Source organism: Hibiscus syriacus, unplaced genomic scaffold (assembly GCF_006381635.1).
Source record: "Hibiscus syriacus cultivar Baekdansim isolate YM2019G1 unplaced genomic scaffold, ASM638163v2 tig00110945_pilon, whole genome shotgun sequence".
Taxonomy (NCBI): Eukaryota; Viridiplantae; Streptophyta; class Magnoliopsida; order Malvales; family Malvaceae; genus Hibiscus; species Hibiscus syriacus.
In genome coordinates, this window is record NW_024062926.1 from 743816 (window position 1) to 771140 (window position 27325).

At 36.8% G+C, this 27325-nt stretch overlaps 1 protein-coding gene across 1 annotated transcript; it reads left to right on the forward strand.

Moving 5' to 3' along the window:
* Nucleotides 1–3706: 3706 nt before the first annotated feature.
* Nucleotides 3707–5049, forward strand: LOC120148013 (protein JINGUBANG-like). The gene has a single exon (XM_039161215.1). It carries the CDS (start codon nt 3738–3740, stop codon nt 5010–5012), a length of 1275 nt encoding a protein of 424 aa, XP_039017146.1. The 5' UTR covers nt 3707–3737; the 3' UTR covers nt 5013–5049.
* Nucleotides 5050–27325: the final 22276 nt, after the last annotated feature.

A 27325-nucleotide genomic window follows, 5' to 3' on the forward strand; every position in this document is an offset into this window, starting at 1 on the left:
TTAATTTTTATGGAAGAGGTATTACCAATAGCACCAATACCTTCAATGTGACCTTTTGAATCATCACCAAAAGTCACTTCTCCTCCATTTTTGGCGTTAAACTCAATGAACCGGTTTTTGTCTCCGGTCATGTGTCTTGAGCATCCACTATCAAGGTACCATGAATTTGGATTTGTTTCCCGTGCCTTGTAGCAATGCTCATTTCCTACAAACATAGATTAATTTCTAATTTTTGGTACCCAAATTCTTTTGGGTCCATATTCATTAGTTTCCAAAATCCTAGTCCCCTTAGGTATCCATTTGTGTAGGATATCCTTATCTTTAGTAGTAATGAGCTCTTTAGGAACCCATATACTTCTAATGATTTTTCCATTAGAGGTTCTTTGGGGACCTCTATGATTGTAGTTTTTAAAACTTTTTCTAACAAAGTTGGATTTTGAATTTTCTCCATTTTCAAAACGTTTTGTTCCAACTTTATCAAAAGAAGTGTTAAGATCATCAATTTTCTTTTGATGATCATCATTAACCTTTGAAAGTAAATTTTGCAAATCCAAAATTTTCTTTTCAAACTCTTCTAGTTTGATTTGCAAATCTTTGATTTTACTTTCAAGATCGTTGTTGGTTTTGGATATGAGTTTATTTTTATTTTTCAATTTTGAAACATCATTTTTATATTTTAAAAATAATTTCTCATAATCCGAAGCCAACCCATTATATTTCTCTAATAACTCATCATAGGATAAATCATCAAAATCAGATGAGTTAGAGGTTACCTTAGAATCTTCCCGAATGCCATCAAGCACAAGTTTGCTACTTCTTGTTCCTCTTCATCGGAACCTTCTTCATCGCTCCATGTAGCCACATGAGCCTTGTGCTTATTCTTTGATTGACTCTTTTTCTTCAATTATGGGCAATCATATTTAACATGCCCCGACTTTTTGCATTCATAGCAAATGATTGGGTCATTCTCTTTTGGTTCATTTTTAGGCCTTCATTTCGTTTGAATTTTCTTCCTCGGTAAGGTCTCATCATTTTTCTGAACCGTTTGGCAACAATGCCATTTCCTCGTCATCGTCATCTTCATCCGAATCACTCTCATTTTTGTGGATTTGAGAGCAACTCCAATGTTTTCTTCTCTCCTTCTCCTTGGTGTCTCTTCAATCTTATCAAAGTCCACCTCATCTTCAAGCATCATTTCATGAGTGAGGAGTGAACCGATTAGCTCTTCAAGAGTTAAGGACGTTAGATCCTTAGACTCGATGATTGTCGTCTTCTTTGATTGCCACGATTTTGGGAGGGAGTAGACTAACTTTCTCATAAGCTTTTCATTTGAAATGATCTCTCCATATGATTTGAGACCATTGACAATCGTTGAGAATATATCCGTCATAGCTTTGATATCTTCATTTGGTTTCATCCTGAAATTTCATAGCTATGCGTTAGAATACTAATTTTAGATTTCTTTACCTCATCGGTACCTTCATGAGTGACTTGAAGTTTGTCCCATATTTCTTTGGCGGTTGTACAAGATGAAACTCTTCTGTATTCATCTGGTCCAAGAGCACAAAATATGATATGGATGACTTTGGAGTTGAGCTGGAACATTTTTGTCTCTCCTTCACTCCATAATCTTTGATGAGTGAGAGGCTTGAAGTATCCTTCTTCTAAAACATTCCATGCTCCCATGTCACTTGCTTGAATGAAGTACATCATCCTATTTTTCAAATAGGTATAATTAGCCCCATTGAAGAAATGAGGCTTGTTGACGGGCATCGAATCGAGACCGTTGAAGTAGAGGCCATTGATGACTTTGATTATCGATGTAACTCTTCCCGAATCGACTCAAGAGGAGATTAAACCTTCAAATGAGTTAGGCTCTGATACCAATTGTTGAGTTAATCGATTGACGAATATGACCAAGAGGGGGTGAATTGGCAATTAAAATTTTGGTGGAAGCTTTTGCAGAAAATTGAAAGAAATTTGCACAGCGATTTAGAGTGGTTCGACTTTCTCAACCGAAGTCTACATCCACTACCTTAGCTATCCACACTAAGAATTTTCCACAAATTCACTAATTTGTCTTTCTTTTGAGGACAAAGAGTAACCTTACAAACCCTCAAGAATTATACCCAAAATTCTTGAGAACACTCTCTCCCAAAGAGAAAAATACAAATTTGCAAACTTACAAGGAAAACCTCACAAGGTAGATTGTTTGCACAATTCTAGAACAAAGAAAAGAACACTCAAAAAATGAATACAATTGAGCACAATAAGTGTTCTTGAAAGCAAAATGAATATTGAATGAAAAATAGGCTTGAAATGCTTAAACTTGAAGTTTGATGCTTTCTCTTTGATTCTCTCTTGATTCTAGTTGCTTGATGTTTCTTGTTGTTGATCAATGTCTTCTAAGCTTGCTTAAATACACCTTGAATCACTTCTAAACGTTGGGGATCATTAATGAAGATAATATAGTTGTTTTAGTGTGAAATCAATTAATAAAACAGCTTGGAGCGTGGGGGGAATCGGTTCCCTAAGTGTAAAATTCAAATATTTTGACCGTTGAACAGTGGGGGGAATCGGTACCGCCTGGGGGAATCGGTTCGCTCCGTGCATACTGGAATTCTCGGAGCCAAACCATTCAGGGGGGAATCGGTACCCCCTTGGGGGGGAATCGGTTCCCTATGAGCAATCTGGAATTTTTGGCTTTGAAATGGTTCAAAATATTTTGTAAAATCGTTTTGAAATTATTTTAAGATTAAAACTTAATTTTACACTTGAGTAAGGATTAAAAATGACATTTGAAAGATTTGGAGTAATATTTTGATATTCGAATAATTATATCGAATATACTTAGAAAATCTTTTTGGAAAATGTTAAAATTCATTTAACTTAATTTGTTATATCGAAATATCAAAATATTTTCAACAGGTTGAAATGAGGTTTCAAAGTTTTGGGGCTTTTTAAAAGTATTTCAAAAAAATTTGTGTGTTTTTATGTAAAAAAATATAATTCTATTTTTTAATTTAAAATAAAAGTTTTAAAATTACTTGACGTGACACATATTCTTTAATGGGAGTTACAGCCCGAATACTTAAAATGGTAACATTAAGCACTTGGATCTTGGATGATTAAGGAAAAAAGTTTGAACACCTGTTTAGAAAAAAAGTATAGTTTAGACACTTATTTTATAATTAATCCTAACATGATTCATTTCTGGTCTTGTGCGTGGCATTGTTAGTTCTGCAATGAAACAACTGGGGCTCATGTTTCCTGTTGTGGGCAGAGCCTAGTTACTAAAACCGTTAATGTCCGTAGTTAGGATGGTTACCTAATCTTCGAACAATAATAAATGACGGGAACCACCCAATGTACTCGTATAAATACAGTGTACTTGAACGACCCATGAGCTGGAATTTCTACAGAGGATCTTACCTCCAAATGATTGGAATAACTCCGGATTTTATCAACACAATGGGTAAAAATACTGTATAGGTCCTTGTACTAACAAAATCCTTGCTTCATTTACACGTCAGTTAAAAATATCGTACAACGTATTTCTATATGTGATGGCTTTCCTCGTGTATTAGCACGTCTTCTTTAATGGTGCCATTGAGTAATCAACAATAATCCCAACGCACCAAATTAAGTATATATAACTACACCATCAATGCCTATCCCATATATCCGTAGCCAGCTCTCACATGTTTTCACTCTGATCTCGCTCTATCATATTTGCCATGGAATTCTATGGGAGAAATGCGCTCCATGGTTTCATGGATGAAGAAATTAGCAATCCTTCCCAATCACCTCCTTGTCTTTCCATCAGAACTCGTCACGTAGATATGCACGATCAAGATCTCCAATTCAGCCCCGGACGAGCTTCGAGCCCCCGAGCGAGTGCTGCCGCCATGCACTCCATGTTCCCACCCGGTAGTCCTGAATCGCCGTGGACGCTCTCCCCTCTTCAAACACCGTCCCCGGCTCTTCTCTACCATTGCATCGCCTCCCTTCACCGCCAAGAAGGGAACATCTACTCGATAGCGCTCTCAAAAGGGTTAGCTTTCACCGGATCCGATAGCAACGGTATTAGGGCTTGGAGGCAACCCGACTGCACCGAGCGGGGTTATATCAAGGCGAGTTCTGGTGAAGTCCGGGCCATTTTTGGGTACGGTAACATGCTTTTCACCACACATAAAGACAGTAAGGTCCGAATATGGAACTACACGGTTTCGGATAATTTCAGGTACAAGAAGGTCGCGACACTCCCTAAAAAAACCTCGTTTCTAAAGTTCCCAAAAACAAGTAGCCAACAACACAAAGATTGCATTTCCTGCATGGCTTATTACCACGCGGAGGGGCTTTTGTACACCGGCTCGTACGACAAAACAGTAAAAGCATGGCGGCTTTTGGACAAAAAATGTGTCGACTCATTCGTGGCACACGAAGGCAACGTGAACGCAGTCATAGTAAACCAAGACGATGGCTACGTTTTCACTTGTTCCACCGATGGATCAGTGAAGATATGGAGAAGAGTATATAGAGAAAACTCCCACACGCTAACGATGACACTAAAATTCCAACAATCCCCGGTCAATGCCTTGGCCTTAAGCACGACATTCAACAACTGTTTCCTCTACTCGGGCTCATCAGACGGGAACATCAACTTCTGGGAGAAAGAAAAAATATCGGGTAGGTTTAACCATGGCGGTTTCTTACAAGGACATCGTTTTGCAGTTCTATGTTTGGCGGCTGTCGAGAGGTTGGTCTTCAGCGGCTCAGAGGATACGACGATTAGGGTTTGGAGACGAGAGGAGGGAAGCTGCTTCCATGAATGCCTGGCTGTGTTGGATGGTCACAGAGGACCGGTTCGATGCTTGGCGGCTTGTTTGGAGATGGAGAAAATCGTGATGGGGTTTCTGGTTTACAGTGCTAGTTTGGACCAGACATTTAAAGTGTGGAGAGTTAAAGTTATGCCCGAAGAGAAAGTGTCTTTCGATTTTGCAGAGAGATGATTCCAAGACGAAGACGACAAGGGAATGTCTCAGGAAAGGCGGGTTAATATACGGTTAATATATAGCATTACCGGATACATTAAAATGTATTTAATAAATTCGGTTTAGCGGTACCTATTATGTTGACAACTAATAATGTTTTTAGGTAGAAAATATGAAAAACTATTAAAAAATTTGGTAACCGGTAAACTTTGGTTATCGGTAAGTATCTATCCTTTTTATAAAAGTGTCCATACTTTTAACATATCAAGTAAATTTTACCGGTTTTGTCATAATGAATCTGGTTTTGTCATATTTTTACCTGTTATATTGTAAATTATCTATCCTTTTTATAAAAGTGTCAATACTTATTTCACTGTGAAAATATATTTATTATTATCTTTAGTTAATATTGTTAAATTTAAAATCTAAATAATATTTTATAAAATATCAAAACAATCAAATAATTTTTTTGTGTAAATAAAATTATTAAATTAATATTGTAGGTGGAAAACATGAAACACTATTAAAAAAATTGAAACATAAATTACATAACTTTCAAAAAAGTATATATCATTTTTATAAAAGTGTCCATACTTATTTCACTGTTGAAAACATATTTATTATTATATTTGGTTAATATTGTTAAATTTAAATTCTAAATAATATTTTATAAAATATCAAAACAATCAAATAAAATTTTGTGTAAAAATTATTAAATTAATATTGTAGGTGGAAAACATGAAACACTATTAAATAAATTTAAACATAAATTACATAACTTTAAAAGCAGTTTAAATCCTAAAAAGTGTCGATACTTTTAAAAAATATCGATCCAAAACGATATACCAGGTAAAAATATGATAAAACCGGTAACAAAATGATAAAACCGGTAAATTTAAAAGTGTCGATACGTTATATAAGGATCGACACTTTGTGAATTTAAAAGAGAAGCAGTTATAGCGCCTATAATGTGTCGATACTTTAAAAAAAAATATCGATCCACAACGATATAACAGGTAATAATATGATAAAACCGGTATCAAAATGATAAAACCGGTAAAATGATACCGGATATATTGAAAGTGTCGATACTTTCGTAAGTACGTGTAATAAATTATCGACACTTTCAAAGAAATAGGTAATTATCCTTTCGAAAGTATCGACACCTGACATAAAAGTATCGACACTTTTGTATTTGTATCGATTAAATATAAATAACATATCCGATGAAAATATAAAGGCCATAGCTAAATATCCTCTGAAAAAAGATAGAACGGACGAGTTTTTGAAATCGAAGAGTAATTGTTGCTGCATTTCAGAAGGCGTTTCTAAAGCGAAGTTTGTTTGTTTGTTGCTGCAGTCGAATCGAAAAGTATGTTGTCGAAACCCTAATTTTTTATTATTACAGTAATCGCGATAGGGTTTTTTATGTGTTGTTTGGGGTTTTGGAGTAAGGAAGCATTTGGGACCGATTGCAGGTAGAAATAGATATTCAAGGAAAAATATAAATGTCGATACTTTTATTAAATATTATAGGTAGAAAATGATATTATAGGTTGTATAAATGTGCCGACACATTTTGGTGTGGCCATTCAAATTCTTTTGAAGAAAACCGTTTTACCACAAGAGTGGTTATCTATATTTGTATATTGAAAAGTGTATGTAACAAAATAATTTGATTTGCGTAAACTGATATATGAAGGAAAAATGGAGTCAATGGGTTGGAAAATTGTTGGTGGAGCAGATGACTTTGAAATTGAGGCCGAGACTCAAAAGCAACCAAAGGGTGGATATATGTACTTCTAGTAAGTATCAATGTCTTTTTGTTATTATTGTTGAAATGGTAATTGGATTAAAGTATCGATAAACTTTAAATTGATTACAAATTTTAAATGTTAACAGTATGGCCGAATGCAAAAGGATGAAGGGAGATGGCACACAGAGCGGTTCGGTATGTAAAATGAAATTGACATTGAGTAGTATTAGTATTTAGTGTTAATGTATTGATTAAGAAACGTTTATGTTTAATATTAGGTGAAAAAAGATGTGAGGTCCAAATGGAATTCAATGAGTGATGCTGAAAAGGAACCTTACATCACACAGTCAAGGAATGATAGTAAAGAATACAAAGAACGGAGGAAAGCACATGAAAATAAGGTATTCATTAAACTTGTAAATACGTTGATACAAAATATATAAGAACAATAACATTATATATTGTTAAAAAATGTAGGAAGTGTCGACAAGATGCAGCATTAAAAGGGTGAATTTATTAATTAAACACCTTAAGGAGAAGGGTCAGTTGAATGTGCTGGGAGAAATAGGTTTTGGATCGTTGATCGGAGTAAGGGATCGACCTATTCGGAGGGAATTGTGTCGATCCTTGATGGCACAATTTGACGTCAATCAATGTATGGCTAAGTATGGTGATTATTCATTCCCTCTGGGGGTATCGACTGCTGCAGCCGTATTGGGGGTACAAAACAAAGGCAAAAGTGTTATAGAAGTCTGTAGGAGTAAGAACTGGAAAGCACTTGCCTCCAAATATGGTTTGAATCATAAGGTGACATATGCTGAAGTTGAAGAGGATATCAAAAGTGGATCTTACTGGGGGGATGAGCTGAAGGCCCGAGTTCTATTGTACCTTGTCGGGATATTTCTTTGTCCAACGGGTGATACGTCAACGAACAAGGAATATATGAAGCTCATTTGCGATGAAGGCTTGAAGGGTGAATTCAATTGGTGGATAGCAAAGTATAAATCCAAAACGGCTCCAAACATTGCAAAACTCATATTTAATACAATTGTATATATGGTCACAAAGGGAGCAACAATTTCAACTACACTACCATATGGATGTGTCATCACCCATCTGTTGAAGAAGAAGGAAGTTGATTTTTCGCATGACGCCCCTGTTCGATTAACCCGCAAGATTGACATGGTATTTATTAAAAAAGTGGGATATGATTTTGTTGAAAAACTCGGTTGGAAGCGTGTCAAGGAGGTCGGATTAAATCAAGAGAGGGAGGAAATGGACCCCGTTGGCCATGAAGAAGAGCAACCAAGTGGAGACGCAATGATGGAAGAAGCTCTAGCTGCAGAGGATGTCACAATTAAGACCGTGATGGAATACATGGTCAATTTTCGGGAGCATATTGATTCCCTTGTGAGTGGAATGCGATCCGATATTTCATCATTGCAACGTGAAGTCTCCATGTTGCGTAACGAATTACGTCAACGATATCAAACGAGTTAGGTAATTCATTATCTATGTTTCTTAACATTTACACATTCTGAACTTTATTTTATTTTCTTTTAACAGATGTGGACAACCAAGCTGTCGCAGAAGATGAAGCTGACGATGAAGATGACGATGAAGATGACGATGATGATGACGATGAAGCTGGCGATGAAGATGATGACGATGATGATGATGAAGATGATGATCCAAACAAGTATATCGTGTCTGCAACGCCGCCTTCAAGAAAACTTTTAATTTTTGATCTCAATGGTGTCCTTGCCTACATCCCAAGACTGTCGGCAGGTTTTAATTCTATTCTTTTGTATCCATTATTTTAACATATAAGCGTAGAACTTTAATCTCATTTTCTTCATGTTGTAGATGTTGTCCTCAGAAGAGGATTATTTGAATTTATGCAATTTTGTGTCGACAATTTTGTTGTTGCCCTTTGGTCTTCAAAGATGAGGTTAGAACATGTTTGAGGCAATTGAATTACTGTAGTCAAAATCGTTAATATACATTTGAATGTTAACATTCAAACTTGATTACAATCTCAGGCATAACGTCGACCGTGTACTTGAGAAACTACCTGTATTTTCCGAGCATTTTCTATTCGTGTGGGTAAGATGAATGTCATTACAGTTTGCTGACTTTTCGTTGTCTATGATTCCTACATATTTATGTTCGACTGTTTGTGAACAGGATCAAAAAAAAATGCAAAACATACGATTCTGTTACCTACTGTAAAGATCTCAATGATGTTTGGAACGCGTGTCCAGATTTTAACGAGCTAAATACACTTTTGGTCGATGATTCAGCAGAAAAAATGATTTATAATACGGTAAGTTGCATTTATGCAATATGTTTTTCCAGTTGAACAGGTGTTCAGACATTGATGATCCAAACAACTTATGTGTTTATATAGAAATACAATTACATATGTCCACATACCTTTGACGCTGCTTCCCATTCGAACGACAAAGCTCTAGGTATGACACAAATTTATTCATGCTTATGCGAATTTAATTTATTGTTAGTAAAATTGCACCTCATTAGTTTGATAATTGAAATTATTTATGTATGTCCTCAGAAAAAGGCGGAAACATACGAGAATATTTGGAAAATTTGTTGAAGGCCTCTAATGTTCCGGACTTCGTTAGAAACAACCCTTTTCCATCAGATTAATTTTGTTTGTCGGTACATTATTTGAACATTCTTGTGTATTTATATTTTGGTGTGATTATATGGTGTGTATATTTTCATTAGTTATTCCATATTTGCTTCTATGTGTACATATACATTTGAGTGTCTATACTTTTTTAATATATTGTAAAGTATCTATCCTTTTTATAAAAGTGTCTATACTTTTTCCACTGTGGAAAACATTAATTTAAGGTTATCTTTTGAGTGAGTTTTAAGATATTAATTTAGTAATTATAGGCGTCTAATGATTTATTTTTTACGTTACGGTATATATTATTATTAAATTAAAAATTCTTAATATTATTTTATAAAATATCAAAACAATCAACTAATTTTTTGTGCAAATGAAATTATTAAATTAATATTGTAGGTAGAAAACATGAAACATACTTAAAAAATATTGAAACATAAATTACATATCTTTAAAAAAAGTATCGATCCTTTTTATAAAAAGTATGGACACTTTCAACATATTATAATAAATAGGTAAATTTGCAATATAACCGGTATAATATACCGGTTTTATGCGCGAATAGGTCTACAACCTATATCGACACTTTTTAATATTGTGTCGGTACTTTATGTCCATATTGGAAGAAAAATGTGTCGATACGATTTAAAAAAGTGTCGACATTTACACATCGGAACCCATAATTATAATGTAATAGATAATTTTGTAATATAACCGGTATAAATATACCGGTTTTATGCGCGAATAGGTCTACAACCTATATCGACACTTTTTAATATTGTGTCGGTACTTTATGTCCATATTGGAAGAAAAATGTGTCGATACGATTTAAAAAAGTGTCGACATTTACACATCGGAACCCATAATTATAATGTAATAGATAATTTTGTAATATAACCGGTATAAATATACCGGTTGTATGCGCGAATAGGTCTACAACCTATATCGACACTTTTTAATATTGTGTCGGTACTTTATGTCCATATTGGAAGAAAAATGTGTCGATACGATTTAAAAAAGTGTTGACATTTACACATCGGAACCCATAATTATAATGTAATAGATAATTTTGTAATATAACCGGTATAAATATACCAGTTTTATGCGCGAATAGGTCTACAACCTATATCGACACTTTTTAATATTGTGTCGGTACTTTATGTCTAAAATGTGTCGATACCATTTAAAAAAGTGTCGGTAATTTTAAGTAACGCGGTTTTTCTTCCTTCATTCAAAATATTTATATGTACATACAATAGGAGTCATGTTGATACTTACGATATATTATATGGAGATCGTTGTCATTCCATTCCGTCTTCGAAAAAATCAGTTGATGTAGGCTGTGTGCTTGTACTCAAACTGAGCTTGACTTGAGGACATGTTAGTTTGTTATGCTCCTCACCGTTGCAGTACCCACATCGCCTAATTTTCTTCTCGACCTTGTTCTTCGGCACTTCTTTTCGCTTGCGTTGTTTTCGTTGAGGGTCACGAACATTGTTTACTACAATGCTCTGGTTGACTGAATGATTCAAACCAAACGAGTTTTCTAATTCTTCTATTAGTTTTTTCATCTCGTATCTTGCGGTTTTGAAAGACTCGTCTGTCTTTGATGCAATGTAGCATAACCTACTTGACGTTGAACGTAGAGCAGCGAACCTTGCCATTTGCATCACTTCTGGAGACACATTCAAATCAACATAGCTGGGTGCAGAAGCCTTCGCATCATTAGTCCACCTACTTTGAATCAAAGTCCCGGGAAAATATGTGTAGTCCAATTGCTTCAAAATGTGAAGTTGATGGCGACACGGAAGTCCAACGGTCTCGAATTTTTTGCAGGAGCAAATTAGAGTTTTCGTACGAGAATCAAAACTAATTTCAAATTTCCTATTTTTTTCTGCGTACTTTGACAAAATATAATGTTGACATTCATCTGATAAGGACTTAATCTCTGCCTCAATCCGGTACAATGTCTCCCGTATAAGTTCATCTTGGAACAGACGAAAAGATTCGCGGGTAAAAATCGCAGCGGCATGGCTTTCAAGGTCAACCAGTTTTGTGATCTGGAAGGGCTTCGTATGGGAACTTAAGTAATCCGCTTTCAACTCGTTCATACGCATTCTACTAATTCCATCTTCAATTGCACGAACAACATCTAAATATGTCTTCTTGTGTTTCAGTGCAATATCTAGTGAAGCATTCATAGACTCGCACCTTTGTGTTGAGCGAATATTGGCAAAGAAATGACCGGTTAGATATGCTTGTGCCCATAAGTGTCGTGTATTTCCCTTCTCAATCACCCATGGATGCTTTTGGACGTTGAATTCTGAAACAATCGAACGCCATTGAATATCAAATTCCTTGGTTGTCCACCAGGAAGCCATGCATTTTGAGAATGCTGCTGTAAACTTTGGGTCACCAATGTTAGCTTGTGCATTGCGAGAAAGATGCCAATAACATAATCTGTGCTTAGCATAAGGGATAACAGATTTGATAGCCCTCTGCATTGCCCTATCCCCATCGGTTACAACAGAAATAGGTGATTTATTCATCATGGCTTCTAAAAAATTCTGTAGCACCCACTCGAAAGATTGAGACGTCTCGTCAGCGATTATGGCAGTGGCAAACACAAATGTGTTATGGTGATGATTGACACCAACAATAGGCATAATTGGTCGACCATACAAATTATCTTTATACGTTGTGTCGAACGCAATTACATCACCGAAGCATGTGTAATCCGATCTCGATGTAGAATCTGACCAAATAAGATTATACAATGCCCCCGATTCGTCTACCGAGTATGTCATAAAAAACCCGGGATCATCATGTTTCTTATAATCAAAGTAGGCAATAAGCGCATTCACATCCCCATCGACGATTTCCTTTGTTTTACCTCTTTGAAGTGCATTGTAGAGGTCTTTATGTGTAAATCCAACATTATGATAGCCCCCTGCCTGCTGCGTTAAATAGTTCATTACTTGTGACGTGCCAACACCGACCTCTTTCAATGTTGTTGCCTCATCGATATCAGCCTTACTTACAGCTCTATTAGAACGCATAAATGGTGTCATAGCAGATGTGCACAATGCATGATTATGTTTCTGATCAGACTTACTTATAACCCACTGATCGTTTGTATTTGTTGCTGTAACTACGACTCTAGCCTTACATCCTGTTCTTGTGACTGGCATATGAGCACGTTGACGATCAACAGTATTGACTTTTGATACTCGAAACCCTTCTTTGGAACAACAAAATTCTTGTGTCTTCACATTCCCTTCCACGTCAAGCCGTGTTGTTCCCTTACGTGCACTAAACCCATGTTCCCGTACGAATCCCTTATAAAAGTGCCAAGCTTGATCACGTGAACAGAAGAGCTGACCAACCAATCTGTCAGATTCATCAACATTATGTACTTCATGGCATTCCTCGGTTGGCTTAACATTGTCTACATCAGTATTATCCATGGCAAAAATTTTGTTGTGCAAGTTCAGTGCTCCAGGAGTTGATGGAGATGTAAACAAAGGTTCATTTTGAACATGTTTCTGTCGTGCTGCTTTCAATAGGATGTGGCATTGGTAGTGGTAGTTAAAGGGTGGGTACAACATTAAATTCGCAGTACATATTTAGGTATGTACAATAACTACAAGTATATTATCATTAAATTTAGGTATGTACAATAACTACATATTTAGGTATGTTTGTTAACTACATATTTAGGTATATACATCTTTTGAGTGAGTTTTAAGATATTAATTTAGTAATTATAGGCGTCTAATGATTTATTTTTTACGTTACGGTATATATTATTATTAAATTAAAAACAATAAACATATATATTACATATTTATTATTATCTTTGGTTAATGTTGTTAAATTTAAATTCTAAATAATATTTTATAAAATATCAAAACAATCAAATAATTTTTGTGTAAATGAAATTAATAATTAATATTGTAGGTGGAAAACATGAAACACTGTTAAAAAAATTGAAATATAAATTACATAACTTTAAAAAAAAGTATCGATCCTTTTTATAAAAAGTATGGACACTTTCAATATAATAGGTAAACATATGATGTAATAGGTAGCCCTTATATAATGTAATAGGTATCGTTTATATAATGTAATAGGTAGTGGTTATATTGTAAAGTGTCTATCCTTTTTATAAAAGTGTCCATATTTTTTTCACTATGGAAAACATTAATTTAAGGTTATCTTTTGAGTGAGTTTTAAGATATTAATTTAGTAATTATAGGCGTCTAATGATTTATTTTTTACGTTATGATATATATTATTATTAAATTAAAAATTCTAATTATTATTTTATAAAATATCAAAACAATCAAATAATTTTTTGTGCAAATGAAATTATTAAATTAATATTGTAGGTGGAAAACATGAAACACTATTAAAAAAATTGAAACATAAATTACATAACTTTAAAAGAAGTATCGATCCTTTTTATAAAAAGTATGGACACTTTCAATATAATATAATGTAATAGGTAAATTTGCAATGCTCACTGTGGAAAACATTAATTTAAGGTTATCTTTTGAGTGAGTTTTAAGATATTAATTTAGTAATTATAGGCGTCTAATGATTTATTTTTTACGTTACGATATATATTATTATTAAATTAAAAATTCTAAATAATATTTTATAAAATATCAAAACAATCAAATAATTTTTTGTGCAAATGAAATTATTAAATTAATATTATAGGTGGAAAACATGAAACACTATTAAAAAAATTGAAACATAAATTACATAACTTTAAAAGAAGTATCGATCCTTTTTATAAAAAGTATGGACACTTTCAATATAATATAATGTAATAGGTAAATTTGCAATGCTCACTGTGGAAAACATTAATTTAAGGTTATCTTTTGAGTGAGTTTTAAGATATTAATTTAGTAATTATAGGCGTCTAATGATTTATTTTTTACGTTACGATATATATTATTATTAAATTAAAAATTCTAAATAATATTTTAAAATATCAAAACAATCAAATAATTTTTTGTGCAAATGAAATTATTAAATTAATATTGTAGGTGGAAAACATGAAACACTATTAAAAAAAATTGAAACATAAATTACATAACTTTAAAAGAAATATCGATCCTTTTTATAAAAAGTATGGACACTTTCAATATAATATAATGTAATAGGTAAATTTGCAATGCTATCGGTATAAATATACCGGTTTACTTATAAAATAGGTAAATATAAGCGCTATCTATTACATTATATAAGCGCTACCTAGTATGTTATTGTACTTTATAATATTTCCGGTTAAATAATATAACATAACCGGTCTAAATTTTAACCGGTCACTTGTTTAACCGGTCACGCCGTATATTAGCCGTTTTTTAAGCGCCGCACCGCAGAACTACCCAGACGACAATGGAGTACGAGCCGAACCAGGGTAGATGCACTAAGCCCACTAGGATCAAGGGTAATCCCATTATTTAAAAAAAAATTTAGTATAATATATTAAAAAAATTATATCTCTTATTTTTTTTAAAAAAAATTAAAATTTTAGACTTTCATTTATAAATTTTTTAAATCCGTCACAGAGACAAACCCTGTTTTGTCTCCTAATTGGGTCGAGTAGAAGCTTCAAGGTAATCATTTCCAGTAGTTTTAAGACAATGTCTTGATATTTTCATCTTTAAATCTAAATTATTAGTTGAATCCGAATCATTTCTATTGGATCAAATCAAATTGGATGCTTTCAGTAATTGCAAGATCATTTCATAAAAGAATCAGTGAAAGAGCTGAGATGAGCGCAGACAAGATATTATGTAGAGCTTAGATAGGTGTGTGGAGTGAATGATTCCACATGGCCAGCTACTAAAGAGTAAAAGAAGATATAATGTTGGCCTTGCAGATCCAATCTTAATAAGAAATATATATATATATATATATATATATATATATATTTGTTTATTTATGCATTTAATTAGGGCGTTTTTTCGAAATATAATCGGTGATCCGTATATTTATCGATCTAACACTGGTCAGATTATATTTCTTGATCTAACAGCTGTAGCAGTAAAGCGCGCCCCTGCACCGCGATATACGCTGACTGGGTTACACGTGGCTATAGCGCGCCCCCTGCTCCGCGCTATATATGTATACCTACACAATTATATTTAGCGCGGACCCTGATCCGCGCGGTACCATAATTACATATACCGCGATGCAGGTATCGTGCCTTGTATGGCTATATATACCCTCCTCCTTCAGTTATGTTCCTCACATCTCTCCTCTAAACTTATAAATTAATACAATAATTTCGTCAACGAGTTAATAATTTTGGCAATCTTCTCATATTTAGTTTAGAAGTTCGTGCTATTTTTCGTTATAAGGTAATTTTGTTATAAATTTTTTTATTATACTTATTATTTATTATGATTATTTGAAAAAATATTATACTAATTATTTTCAATTAAATTTTATGTTTGTAAAATTGAAAAGCGAGAGTATATGTCGAAATAGTTTTACGGTGCAGGTAATAATATAAAATTATATTATTTAAATTATTTACGTTGATGTGTAAAAATTTATTGTGTTATATTTTCATTCATATATAATTTATTTAATCAGGTTTTTTTTGTTATTTTTTTTTGCAGATATAATATTACCGCACTTTTAAACTCAAAGAATGGCGCGACTTTCAGCTATTGTTTATTATGATGGTGAAATTCGAGAAGATGAAACCGGCGTTGTTTTTGTATTAAATGAGCGTGTTAAAATATCATTCAAGAGAAACATAACTCTTAAGGAGCTGATAACGAAGATTTCGAGGAAGATTCATGTTGGAAGTAGTAGAAGAATATCGTCGTTCCAGTATAAATTTTCAACATCATTGTTGCCATTAACTTATACAGCGTTCAAACTTTCGAATAATGATGATGTTGAAATGATGGTTGAAGCTCAAAGTAATTATTCAGACTCCGCTATTGAGATGTATGCACATTTTGTTCAAGTGCGTGTTGTTCGCGGTCAATCATTAAGCTCCCACTATGGGCTGGCTGAACAAGTTGATCAAGTTGACAGCCCGACTACAGTAATTTGTAATGATTTTAATGCCATAATGGGGAGACATTCGTCCGCAACTCCTTACGATATGTACCAAAGTGGGTCCACGAACAATTTGTATGGCAACATCGCGTCCAGTTCAAGGGGAAGGCATTCATCTGCAAATTTCTTTGACCATATGGAGATGTCATCGACGCAACCATCTGTGCAGTTTCCATTTGACACGATGACTTCAAGCTCCATGGGGAGGCATTCGACTGTGAGCTTTTTTGATCTCAATGTCGATATGCCTTCCAGTTCAAGGGGAAGGCGTGCAAGTAGTATGTTCTTCGACCTAAATGTGGAGAGCATAGAGGAACCATCATCTCCACCAGAAGAACCACTTCGTGAGCCTGGTGCGGATAGTGCTGAGACTGGACTATTTATTCACCCAGAATCACCGCAATTCAACTCCGATGATGATGAAGTTCCAGGAAATGTGGCACAAACTGACCCTCCTGCACACATGTATAAAGCTGATTATGGTGCAATGTACGGGCCGGAATTTGCGAATATGCCTCATCTCGGTGACTATGGATATTACTCGTCAATAAATAATATTGAGTTATTTTAGGCATGGAGTTTTCAAGAAAAGAATAAACGGTGATGGCTATAAAAAATTACAATATTCGTAATTCTGTTCAGTCCAGAGTCAACCGATCGACGACCGAAAAATATGTATGCTACTGTGCCCGACGCGAAAACGGATGCAAATGGATGGTTCGTGTATCGAAAATGAAGAGGAAAAACAACATATGGGAACTAACAGTATACAACGGTCCTCACACATGCTGTGCTGGAGGGGTCAACCAAGATCATCCCAACTTGGACTCTGAAGTGATATGCCAAGCCATCATGCCCATGGTAAAAGCAAGCTCTCATATAGCTGTTGCAGTGTTGATTTCAGCTATACAATCGCAGTATGGGTACACTGTCTCCTATAAAGAGGTCATCAAAAATGGGCTCTCTACGGGGAAGTTGCCGATGTCGATCATCCCACAACACGACCCACGCATGATGCCTCACCAGCCAATCTGTATCTGTCTTACCATGCCTATTTGTGCTATGCAACTCGTCCATATTGTGCAGTGCATCCAAAATTGGTTGAAAACAACCAAACTGCCGGAGCACGTGATCAGTGGAGTGCCACTCGACGGTCGCATAACAGATCAGAGGGACCATCGCCATCCAAACATCTGATGGACCCCTCAACTCAGGTGGGATCACCGCCCTCATATCATCAGTAGAATATGGCACCCATTCAAACTAAAACAAATAATATATAATTTTTATCAAAATAATAATCTAATTATATAACTAAAATCTAAAATCGTTTTTTAAACATTAAAATTCATACCTGTGTGACATCCTTCTGATCGATTCGCACCCTATTTTTTTCTAAATCATCAGGTAGCTCCTGATGATTTTTCCTATCAGTAGACCACCTATTCAAGGAAAAAAATTATTATACGATGTATAAAATTATTAATATACAAAATCAGTTTTATAATTACCTTAGAAGTAGTGGAAATACGAATCGTTTCTTCACAACGGGACATAAAATGGGCAATCGATACCATGACCAAGACTGCAGCAGTAAGAGACATCCGCCGATAGCATTACGCCTGTAGTCAATGGCTCCACACATCTCCCTATACAACAAAGCCAAAACTGCCGAGCCCCAATTGAATGATCCGGCGAGACGAAAGTCGCTAAGATGTCGCAACCACATGCAGTGAACTAGGTTGCGCGATTTGTCTGGCATCAGCAACCCTCCTATCAACTGCAATATGTGATAACTCCGTAAAAATGTCATATTTTGGGACCTTTTCACTTAAGTTATTGAATGTCTAAGAGCCCATTTAGGATCATTTAGATGCATTTAAGAGCATATAGTTGCATGAGGTGGAATTCTATTTGCCGTGGCATTTTATTTTGTTATCAGTGATGTTTTATGGGGAAGGTGTTTGTTTGATGATGTGCAGGATTTGATAGCAAGAAAAAGAAAAAAAGGAAATGTCGTGGCATAAGAAGATTGCTGAGCAGAATGAAAACACCGAGCTGGATTGGCATTTCGAGTGTGAACAAAATGAAAGAATATATTTTTGGAGCCAACTGCCCCTATTTTCACGGGATCTCTGATCATGAGCGAGAAATCTGGATCTCTGATCATGACCGAGAAATCCGCCTGGATCAGCGTAGATCCTTACCTGCCCAGTCAACCACCCAGGCTGGATCATTGCCAGCTGCCCAGCAGGATCACTTCTAGCTCTGCCCGATCCTCACGTGAATTAAGCATGATTTAGGGTATCTTTGGAATTTTGACACCATCCTTTAGGGTTTTTCTCCCCCTATAAATAGAGGATGAAGCCATAATGTTAAAGGAGATATATACAAGCCGCCAAGAGCCTAAAATTCAGAGAAAAAGTTCTCCGTCAATCCGATTTGCCATGGCATTTCTCATCTGACAAGCTTGAGGGAGTAGCGTTCTAAGCATCTGAGAGGAGCTAGTTCGCTAGGGGCAGTTCGTGGTGGTCGAGGAGAGCATCCAGCAGTGCACGTTGAAGGCTCTTCCTCCTTCCCTTAGTTCTTTGCTTTCATATTTTCTTATTCGGGTTGTAAGGAACGAATGATAATTGCTTTGTGCTTGTTTATTTCGAACCCCACCATGAACTAATCCTATTTGGTGGGAGTTCATTCAGATATTTAAGTAATATTTCAATGAATGGTTGTTTTTTCTTTGTTTTATTCTTTTTTGTTTATGAAACTTAATGCCTTAAGGTTGTAGGAGCTACGAGAGTAGCTGTTTCTTAGGAGGTTTTTAGGGTTCGAGAGAATACATTGGCAAAATATCCTTAGTATTCGAGAGAAACTAGGGAGGAAATACATAAACAAAGGGTTCTAGATAGTAACTAGGCCTAATCCACCTTAGAGATAAGACTAGGATTTCATTCGACTTAAAAGAGCTGTAAAAAATGATAGGTTAGATGTTAATGCTGGCGCAAAAAGGTATTACAGAGACAAATTCTGTTATCTGAACCAATAGGATCACTGCAGGTGTTTACGCCAATTGGTTTTTGCCAAGGCATCTTCAATCTGTCGAGTCCCTTACTAGAGATAGCTTAGGGCACCTTAGGAGACTCTATCGGGCAGACTAGGCACAGAAGTAAAACCATTCTGAGAAGTAAACTTAAGTTTTCCAGATTGACTCCCATCACTCATTCCTATTGCTGCTTGTCGTGTGAGAAAGCTAAAGTTCTATATTTATTAAATCCAATATTTGCATTTTATTTTGCCTTGACATTTCCATTTGCTTGCACGTATCACAATTTAAATTGCCACAACATATCCAATTGCTACCACACTACCATCATTCTATTTCCGCATCAGTCATTCTATTTTGCTACAACATTCTCATTTGTATATACCATCACTAACTTTACTTAGGTGATAAAGTAAAGTGCCTTTACAAATCTATTTGATTTCTCCAATTCCCTGTGGAGACGATACTCAACTTATCACTTTATTACTTGTTCGATTGTGTATACTTGCACATATATCCGCACTCATTTATAGTACTCACAACTTGCGAACAAGTTTTTGGCACCGTTACCGGGGAATTGGCAACTTGAAGTTAAAATGATTTGTCATAACATTTTTATTTTACTTGTTCATATTTTCTTTTCAGTTAGCTTTACTTTTTGCTTTCTTTAATTTTATTCATTTATTTTTCTAGGTACATGACCATAAGCAACCCTGAAGAGCCATTAAAACCGATTGATCCTAAAATCGAGATATTTTTAGGCAAAGAAGACGTGCTCAACGTGTAAACATGTACCAAATTGGAAATCAAGGCATTGTTCATGAGGAGGATCAGAATGCCGAGGAAAATCTAAATGATGGGAATGCAGCCAAGCCTCTTGCCATTCGGGATCACTTAAACTCGATCTTAGATGACTTAAATCCTGGAATAGTGGCCCCAGAAATTCAGGCAGCCCACTTCGAGCTGAAACCTGTCATGTTCAATATGCTGAATTCCATAGGGCAATTCGGGGGCATGCCAAATGAAGATGCCAGACAGCATATTCGTAACTTCTTGGAGGTGTGTGATTCTTTTTGCTAACAAGGGGTGCACGAAGATGTTCTGAAATTAAAGCTATTTTCATATTCTCTGCGTGACCGAGCAAGGGCGTGGTTAAGTGGTGTTCCAGCAGGTTAAATGGAGTCTTGGAATGATCTGTGCAAAAAAATTTTGATGTGGCATAATCCTCCGAACATGAACACCCAACTGAGGAACGACATTGCTTCCTTTCGTCAAGCTGATGACGAATCGATGTATGAATGTTGGGATCGATACAAGGCATTGCTTCGCAAGTGCTCAAACCATGGTTTTCAAGATTGGACACAAGTGGTGATGTTCTACAATGGAGTAAACGCACCCACAAGGATGATTCTAGATGCCTCAGAAAATGGGACGTTACTTGACAAATCACCAGCATAGGCATTTGACATACTGGATAGGATTGCCACCAATGATTACCAATTTCCATTTACTCGGCTTGGACTTGGGCGAAAATCACATGGAACTTTCGAACTAGACTCTAAGGATACGGTGTCCGCCCAACTTGCTACTATCACCAATATGTTGAAGAACTTACAAAGGCCAAGCGAGGTGAGAGAAATGAAGGCAATCAATTCAACATGTTTATTATGCCACGGCAATCACAATGAGAGTGACTGCCCGACCAATCAAGAATCCATCAACTTTGTGGGCAACTTTAACCGAGGCAACAACAACCCCTATTCAAACACCTATAATCCTGGATGGCGTCAGCATCAAAACTTTTCATGTGGAAATCAAGGAACCAACAATGCCCATCAACCAGCTCGGCAGCAGAATTATAATGACTCCCAGAATTATCAATCTAATATGCCATGGCATAATTCTAACAAGGGAGGGCCATCTTCATCGACCACAAGTTCTTTGGAAGCCACAATGCAAGAGTTCATTGCAATAACGAAGACAATGCTGCAAGACCATGGGACCTCTATAAAAAATCAAGGAGCCCTGCTTCAAATTCACAGTTCGTCATTAAGGGCACTAGAGAGTCAGGTTGGTCAAATTGCCGCGGCATTACAAGAACGCAGACCAGGACATTTGCCGAGTGACACTGAAGTCACCAAACCTCATGGAAAAGAGCAATGCAGTGTGCTAACTCTCCGAAGTGGTACATAAATTAATGCTGAAGATAAATTTGGGGGAACATCGAAGGATGATTAACCCCCTAAGACCAGTCACACTGATCAAGAAGTGCTAGAAGAAGTACCAGAGGAAGAGGATAAAGCCGAGGGTTCATCAAGTAAAGAAACTGAAGGGGCAAACAAAGATGCCGCGACAACTTTTGTTCGCACCCCGTCAGTGCAGGCAGCCAGACCCCCGCCTCATTTTCCGCAAAGACTGAAGAAGCATAACGAAGATATCCAGTTTAAGAAGTTCGTTGACATTCTGAGTCAACTGTAAATCAATGTTTCTTTTTTGGAGGCTATGGAACAAATGCCCACCTATGCTAAATTTCTCAAGGAGATTGTTACCAAGAAGAGAAAGGTTGAGCAGTACGATACAATTGCCACGGTAAAAGAATTTTGCTCTTCCTTAAGCAAGCTGCCATCGAAGAGACATGATCCGGGCAGTTTCATCATCCCATGCTTGATAGGAGACAAGTTCGTTGTGAAGGCATTGTGTGACCTTGGCTCAAGTGTAAACTTGATGCCTAAATCAATTTTTGTAAAGTTTGGGATAGGAAATGTGAGACCCACATCTGTCATCTTGCAATTAGTCGATCGTTCACATGTGCGTCCTGAAGGGAGAATTGAAGACGTCATCGTGCGGGTTGACAAATTCGTTTTTCCTGTTGATTTCTTGATTCTGGACTGTGAAGTTAACGCCACATCACCCATCATCTTAGGGAGACCCTTTCTAGCTACTTGTCGTATTCTCATCGACTGCGAGAGGGGCAAGTTAACCATGCGAGTGGCCGATCAACATGTCATTGTGAATGTCTTCCGATTTCTCAAGTACATGGATGATTCTGAAAAATGCCAAAGCATTTTAGAATTGGATACAGTAATCACGAAAGAAGCTAATCAATTTTTCCACGACAATTTCATTCAGTTGGGACCTGATGAGGGGATATTGAAAGACTTAAAGGCCGGAGAGCCTAATAATTTTTCATCCGAGGAGCAGCAGGCTAGCTTCCTTAAAGCTAGCCCAGGTACGCGCTTTGAACCTTTGAATTTTGAAGAATTTGTTCCTCCCAAGCCCTCATTACAGCATGCACCTACCCTTGAACTTAAAAATTTGCCACATCATCTTAAATATGCTTATTTGGGTAGTAATGAAACTTTGCCTGTGATTATTTCCTCTGCTCTTACTCCTAACCAAGAATCTAGTTTGCTAAGTGTTTTGTCACAGCATAAGAAAGCGTTAGGGTGGACGATGGCAGATCTCAAGGGAATAAGTCCAAGAGCCACAGCGATGATTAAACTCAATCATGAAACAAGTTGTGATGAAAGAGATTCTCAAATGGCTTGATGCTGGAGTAATTTACCCTATTTCGGATAGTTCGTGGGTGAGTCTCGTTCAATGCGTGTCAAAGAAGGGAGACATGATCGTGGTGACGAGTGAAGACAATGAGTTGATACCTACTCGTACGGTCACCGGGTGGCGAATATGCATGGACTACCACAAGCTCAACAAGGCCACCAAGAAAGATCACTTCCCTTTTCCGTTCATCGATCAAATGTTGGATCGACTTGCCGGCAAGGCATTTTATTGTTTCTTGGATGGTTACTCTGGGTATAACCAGATTGCCATCGCACCAGAGGACCAAGAAAAGACCACATTCACGTGCCCCTATGGCACTTATGCTTTTCGAAGAATGCCGTCTGGACTCTGTAATGCCCCGATAACTTTTCAGCGCTACATGCAAGCCATATTCACTGACATGGTTGAGGATTTTCTTGAAATTTTCATGGATTATTTTTCTGTTTCTGGAGACGACTTTCAAAAATGCCTCGGCAATTTGGCGAAGGTACTGAAGCGATGCGAAGAGGCTGATCTCGTGCTAAACTAGGAAAATGCCACTTCATGGTAACAGAAGGCATTGTTCTAGGCCACAAGATTTCTGCAAAGGGCATTGAGGTAGACAAGGCCAAGATCGAGAAGCTACCCCCACTAAATTCTGCCAAGGGCATTCGGAGTTTCCTTGGACATGCTGGATTTTATCGAAGATTTATCAATGACTTATCCACAATATCCAAGCCCTTGTGCACCTTGCTGCAACAGAACCATCTGTTTGTGTTCGATCAGAAATGCCATGGCGCATTCAAAGAGCTGAAGCAAAGACTTATCTCTGACCGATCGTGGTTCCTCCAGATTCGACATCACCATTTGAATTGATGTGTGATGCAAGTGATTTTGCCGTGGGAGCTGTGCTTGGGAAACGAAGAGGTAAAATTTTCCATGTCATTTACTATGCTAGCCGTACCTTGAATGATGCACAATTGAACTATACTACCACTGAGAAAGAATTACTTGCCGTGGTATTTGCATTTGACAAGTTTAGGTCATACTTGATAGGCACCAAAGTCATGGTTTACACCGATCACTAAGCTATAAAGTACTTAGTGAACAAGAAAGATGCCAAGCCTAGACTTATTAGGTGGATATTACTGCTGCAGGAATTTGACTTAGAGGTAATTGATAGGAAAGGTACTGAAAATCAGGTTGCAGACCATTTATCTAGGATAGAGAACATTTCATAATGCCATGACATTTTTGATATTAAAGATGAATTCCCTGATGAGAAAATTTTATATGCCACGACAATTCCGTGGTACGCTGACCTTGTCAATTTTCTTGTTAGTGGTGTTTTCCTTATGAATTGAATAGCCAGGGCAAAAATAAGTTTTATCATGATGCCAAGTTCTACTTTTGGGACGAACCGTACTTGTTCAAACAATGTACCGATCAAATGATTCGACGGTGTGTCCCAGAAGATGAGCAACAAGCCATCTTACACCATTGCCACACAACACCTTGTGGAATGAATTTTGGAGGTGCAAGGACTGCTGCCAAGGTCCTCCAATCATGCTTCTATTGGCCATCATTATTTAAAGATGCCCATGCATTTTGCAAAGCGTGCGACAGATGCCAGCGCACTAGGAACATTTCCAGACGACACGAAATGCCGCTGCAAAATATTTTAGAGATAGAGCTCTTCGACGTTTGGGGCATTGATTTCATGGGACCATTCCCATCTTCTTTTGGAGACTTATATATATTTCTTGCGGTGGACTATATGTCTAAGTGGGTTGAAGCAATTGCCACACCGAGGAATGACTCTAAGACGGTACTCAAGTTCCTTCATAAGAATATCTTCACACGATTTAGAGTACCAAGAGCCATCATCATTGATGAGGGCACCTACTTTGATAACAAGTTAATTGCCAAGGAATTACAAAAATATGGAGTGCGACACAAAATTGCCACGGCATACCACCCGCAAACAAATGGGCAAGCTGAAGTGTCCAACCTTGAAATCAAGCAGATCCTTGAGAATGTGGTGAACCCCAGAAGGAAAGATTGGTCCCCAAAGTTAGATGAAACTCTATGGGCCTACCGGACGGCATTCAAAACACCTCTAGGAATATCTCCCTTCAAGATGGTATATGGAAAATCCTACCACCTACCAGTCGAGCTAGAGCATAAGGCATACTGGGCGATAAAGAGGCTGAACTTCGACGCACAAGCAGTTGGGGAATAACGATTGCTCGATCTGAACGAAATAGAAGAGTTTCGAGTGCAAGCATATGAAAATACCAAGCTCTATAAGGAAAAAACGAAGAAGTGGCATGATAAAATGCTTTTACCATGGCATTTTCATGTTGGCTAGAATGTGCTCTTGTTTAACTCTAGGCTCAAACTCTTCCCTGGAAAACTGAAGTCACGATGGTCGGGATCATTCGAACTCCACCATGTTTACCCATATGGCGTTATTGATATCAAGAACATGAACGATGGTTCCATCTTTAAAATCAATTGACAGCGCCTGAAGGCTTACCAAGGAGTCCCACCATTGCGTGACAAGACTGCACTTCTCTTGCATGAAGTTGATACTGGCCCAGCATCTTAAGGATGCCGTGACATTTTACAATTACTCCTGTGTATAAATAAATTTTTATTTTGTTACTGTTTTTATTGAGTTTCCTTTTAATTACTATTTTGTTTTTCTTTACAAGGTCAGGGTCCACACAACCTTCAATCGTACCAGTATCAGATTTTGAACATTCCAGCCCCACACAACTGCGAAAGTGCACCCGTCGCACAATCGCCGCGCCACCACAAGCATGAAGTCAAGGTCCTTGCATTTGCATTGCATTTAATAGCATGTAGTTTAGTTTTACTTAGTTTTTATTAAGCATTAAGGACAATGCTTCTCTCAAGTTTGGGGGAGGTAGGGTTCTCAAATCATTGCATAATAGTATTAGTAGAATGAATATGCCATGACATTAGTAAGTGTATAATTAGTTTTCTGGAGTAAATTAAGGATGCCCGATGATGATGATTTTTTTATAGCTAGGATTGAATGTACATGACTGATGAGGATGATAGAACCAACTCTAGGACTTGCTTCTTTGAACCCTTTGAATACACCATTGTATGTTTTCCATTCTTAAAGAACTTAGAAAAAAAATTTATAAGAGAATTCTTGCATGTCTTGGCATAAACGATGAAAACCCCACTTTGTAAAAAAAAAAGAGAATGAAGTTGTGAATAAATGCTTCGGCATATCTGTAGAAGGACACTCCGCTATGTCATGGCATTGCCTGGAAATTACAAATAAATAAATGGCAGTTGTGATATATGAGTGAATGAAAGTAGTCACGGGATGACTCTACCTAACTAGCTCGGGGTGGAAGGTATGCTCCCTTTTACCTAGAGTGTGGGATGGTAGGTGTGATGAGCTGACTCCCTTCGTAAAAAAAACAATGTGGGAGTAAACTTGTAAATGTCATGGCAAAACAAGAAAGCTTGTGTAGAAAATTTTTAGATTTGTTAAGCATGGACTAGATACAAACATGCACACACCCACACAAAGAATCTTGCCCTAGGGGACAGTACTTGATTTCTCAAACTAGTCTAGCATGTTGAAGCCAAATGCCGAGGGCTGAAATTTTATCCCATACAACTATTCTGCTTCTGAACTTGCCATGGTATTTTCATTTTGCTTAATACTATCCATTGCTTGAGGACAAGCAATAGCTTAAGTTTGGGGGTGTGATAACTCCGTAAAAATGTCATATTTTGGGACCTTTTCACTTAAGTTATTGAATGTCTAAGAGCCCATTTAGGATCATTTAGATGCATTTAGGAGCATATAGTTGCATGAGGTGGAATTCTATTTGCCGTGGCATTTTATTTTGTTATCAGTGATGTTTTATGGGGAATGTGTTTGTTTGATGATGTGCAGGATTTGATAGCAAGGAAAAGAAAAAAGGAAATGCCGTGGCATAAGAAGATTGCTGAGCAGAATGAAAATGTCGAGCTGGATTGGCATTTCGTGAGAGAATAAAATGAAAGAAGATATTTTTAGAGCCAGCTGTCCCTATTTTCACGGGATCTCTGATCATGATCGAGAAATCCGGATCTCTGATCATGACCGAGAAATCTGCTTGGATCAGCGCAGATCCTTACCTGCCCAGCCAACCACCCAGGTTGGACCATTGTCAGCTGCCCAGCAGGATCACTGCCAGCTCTGCCTGATC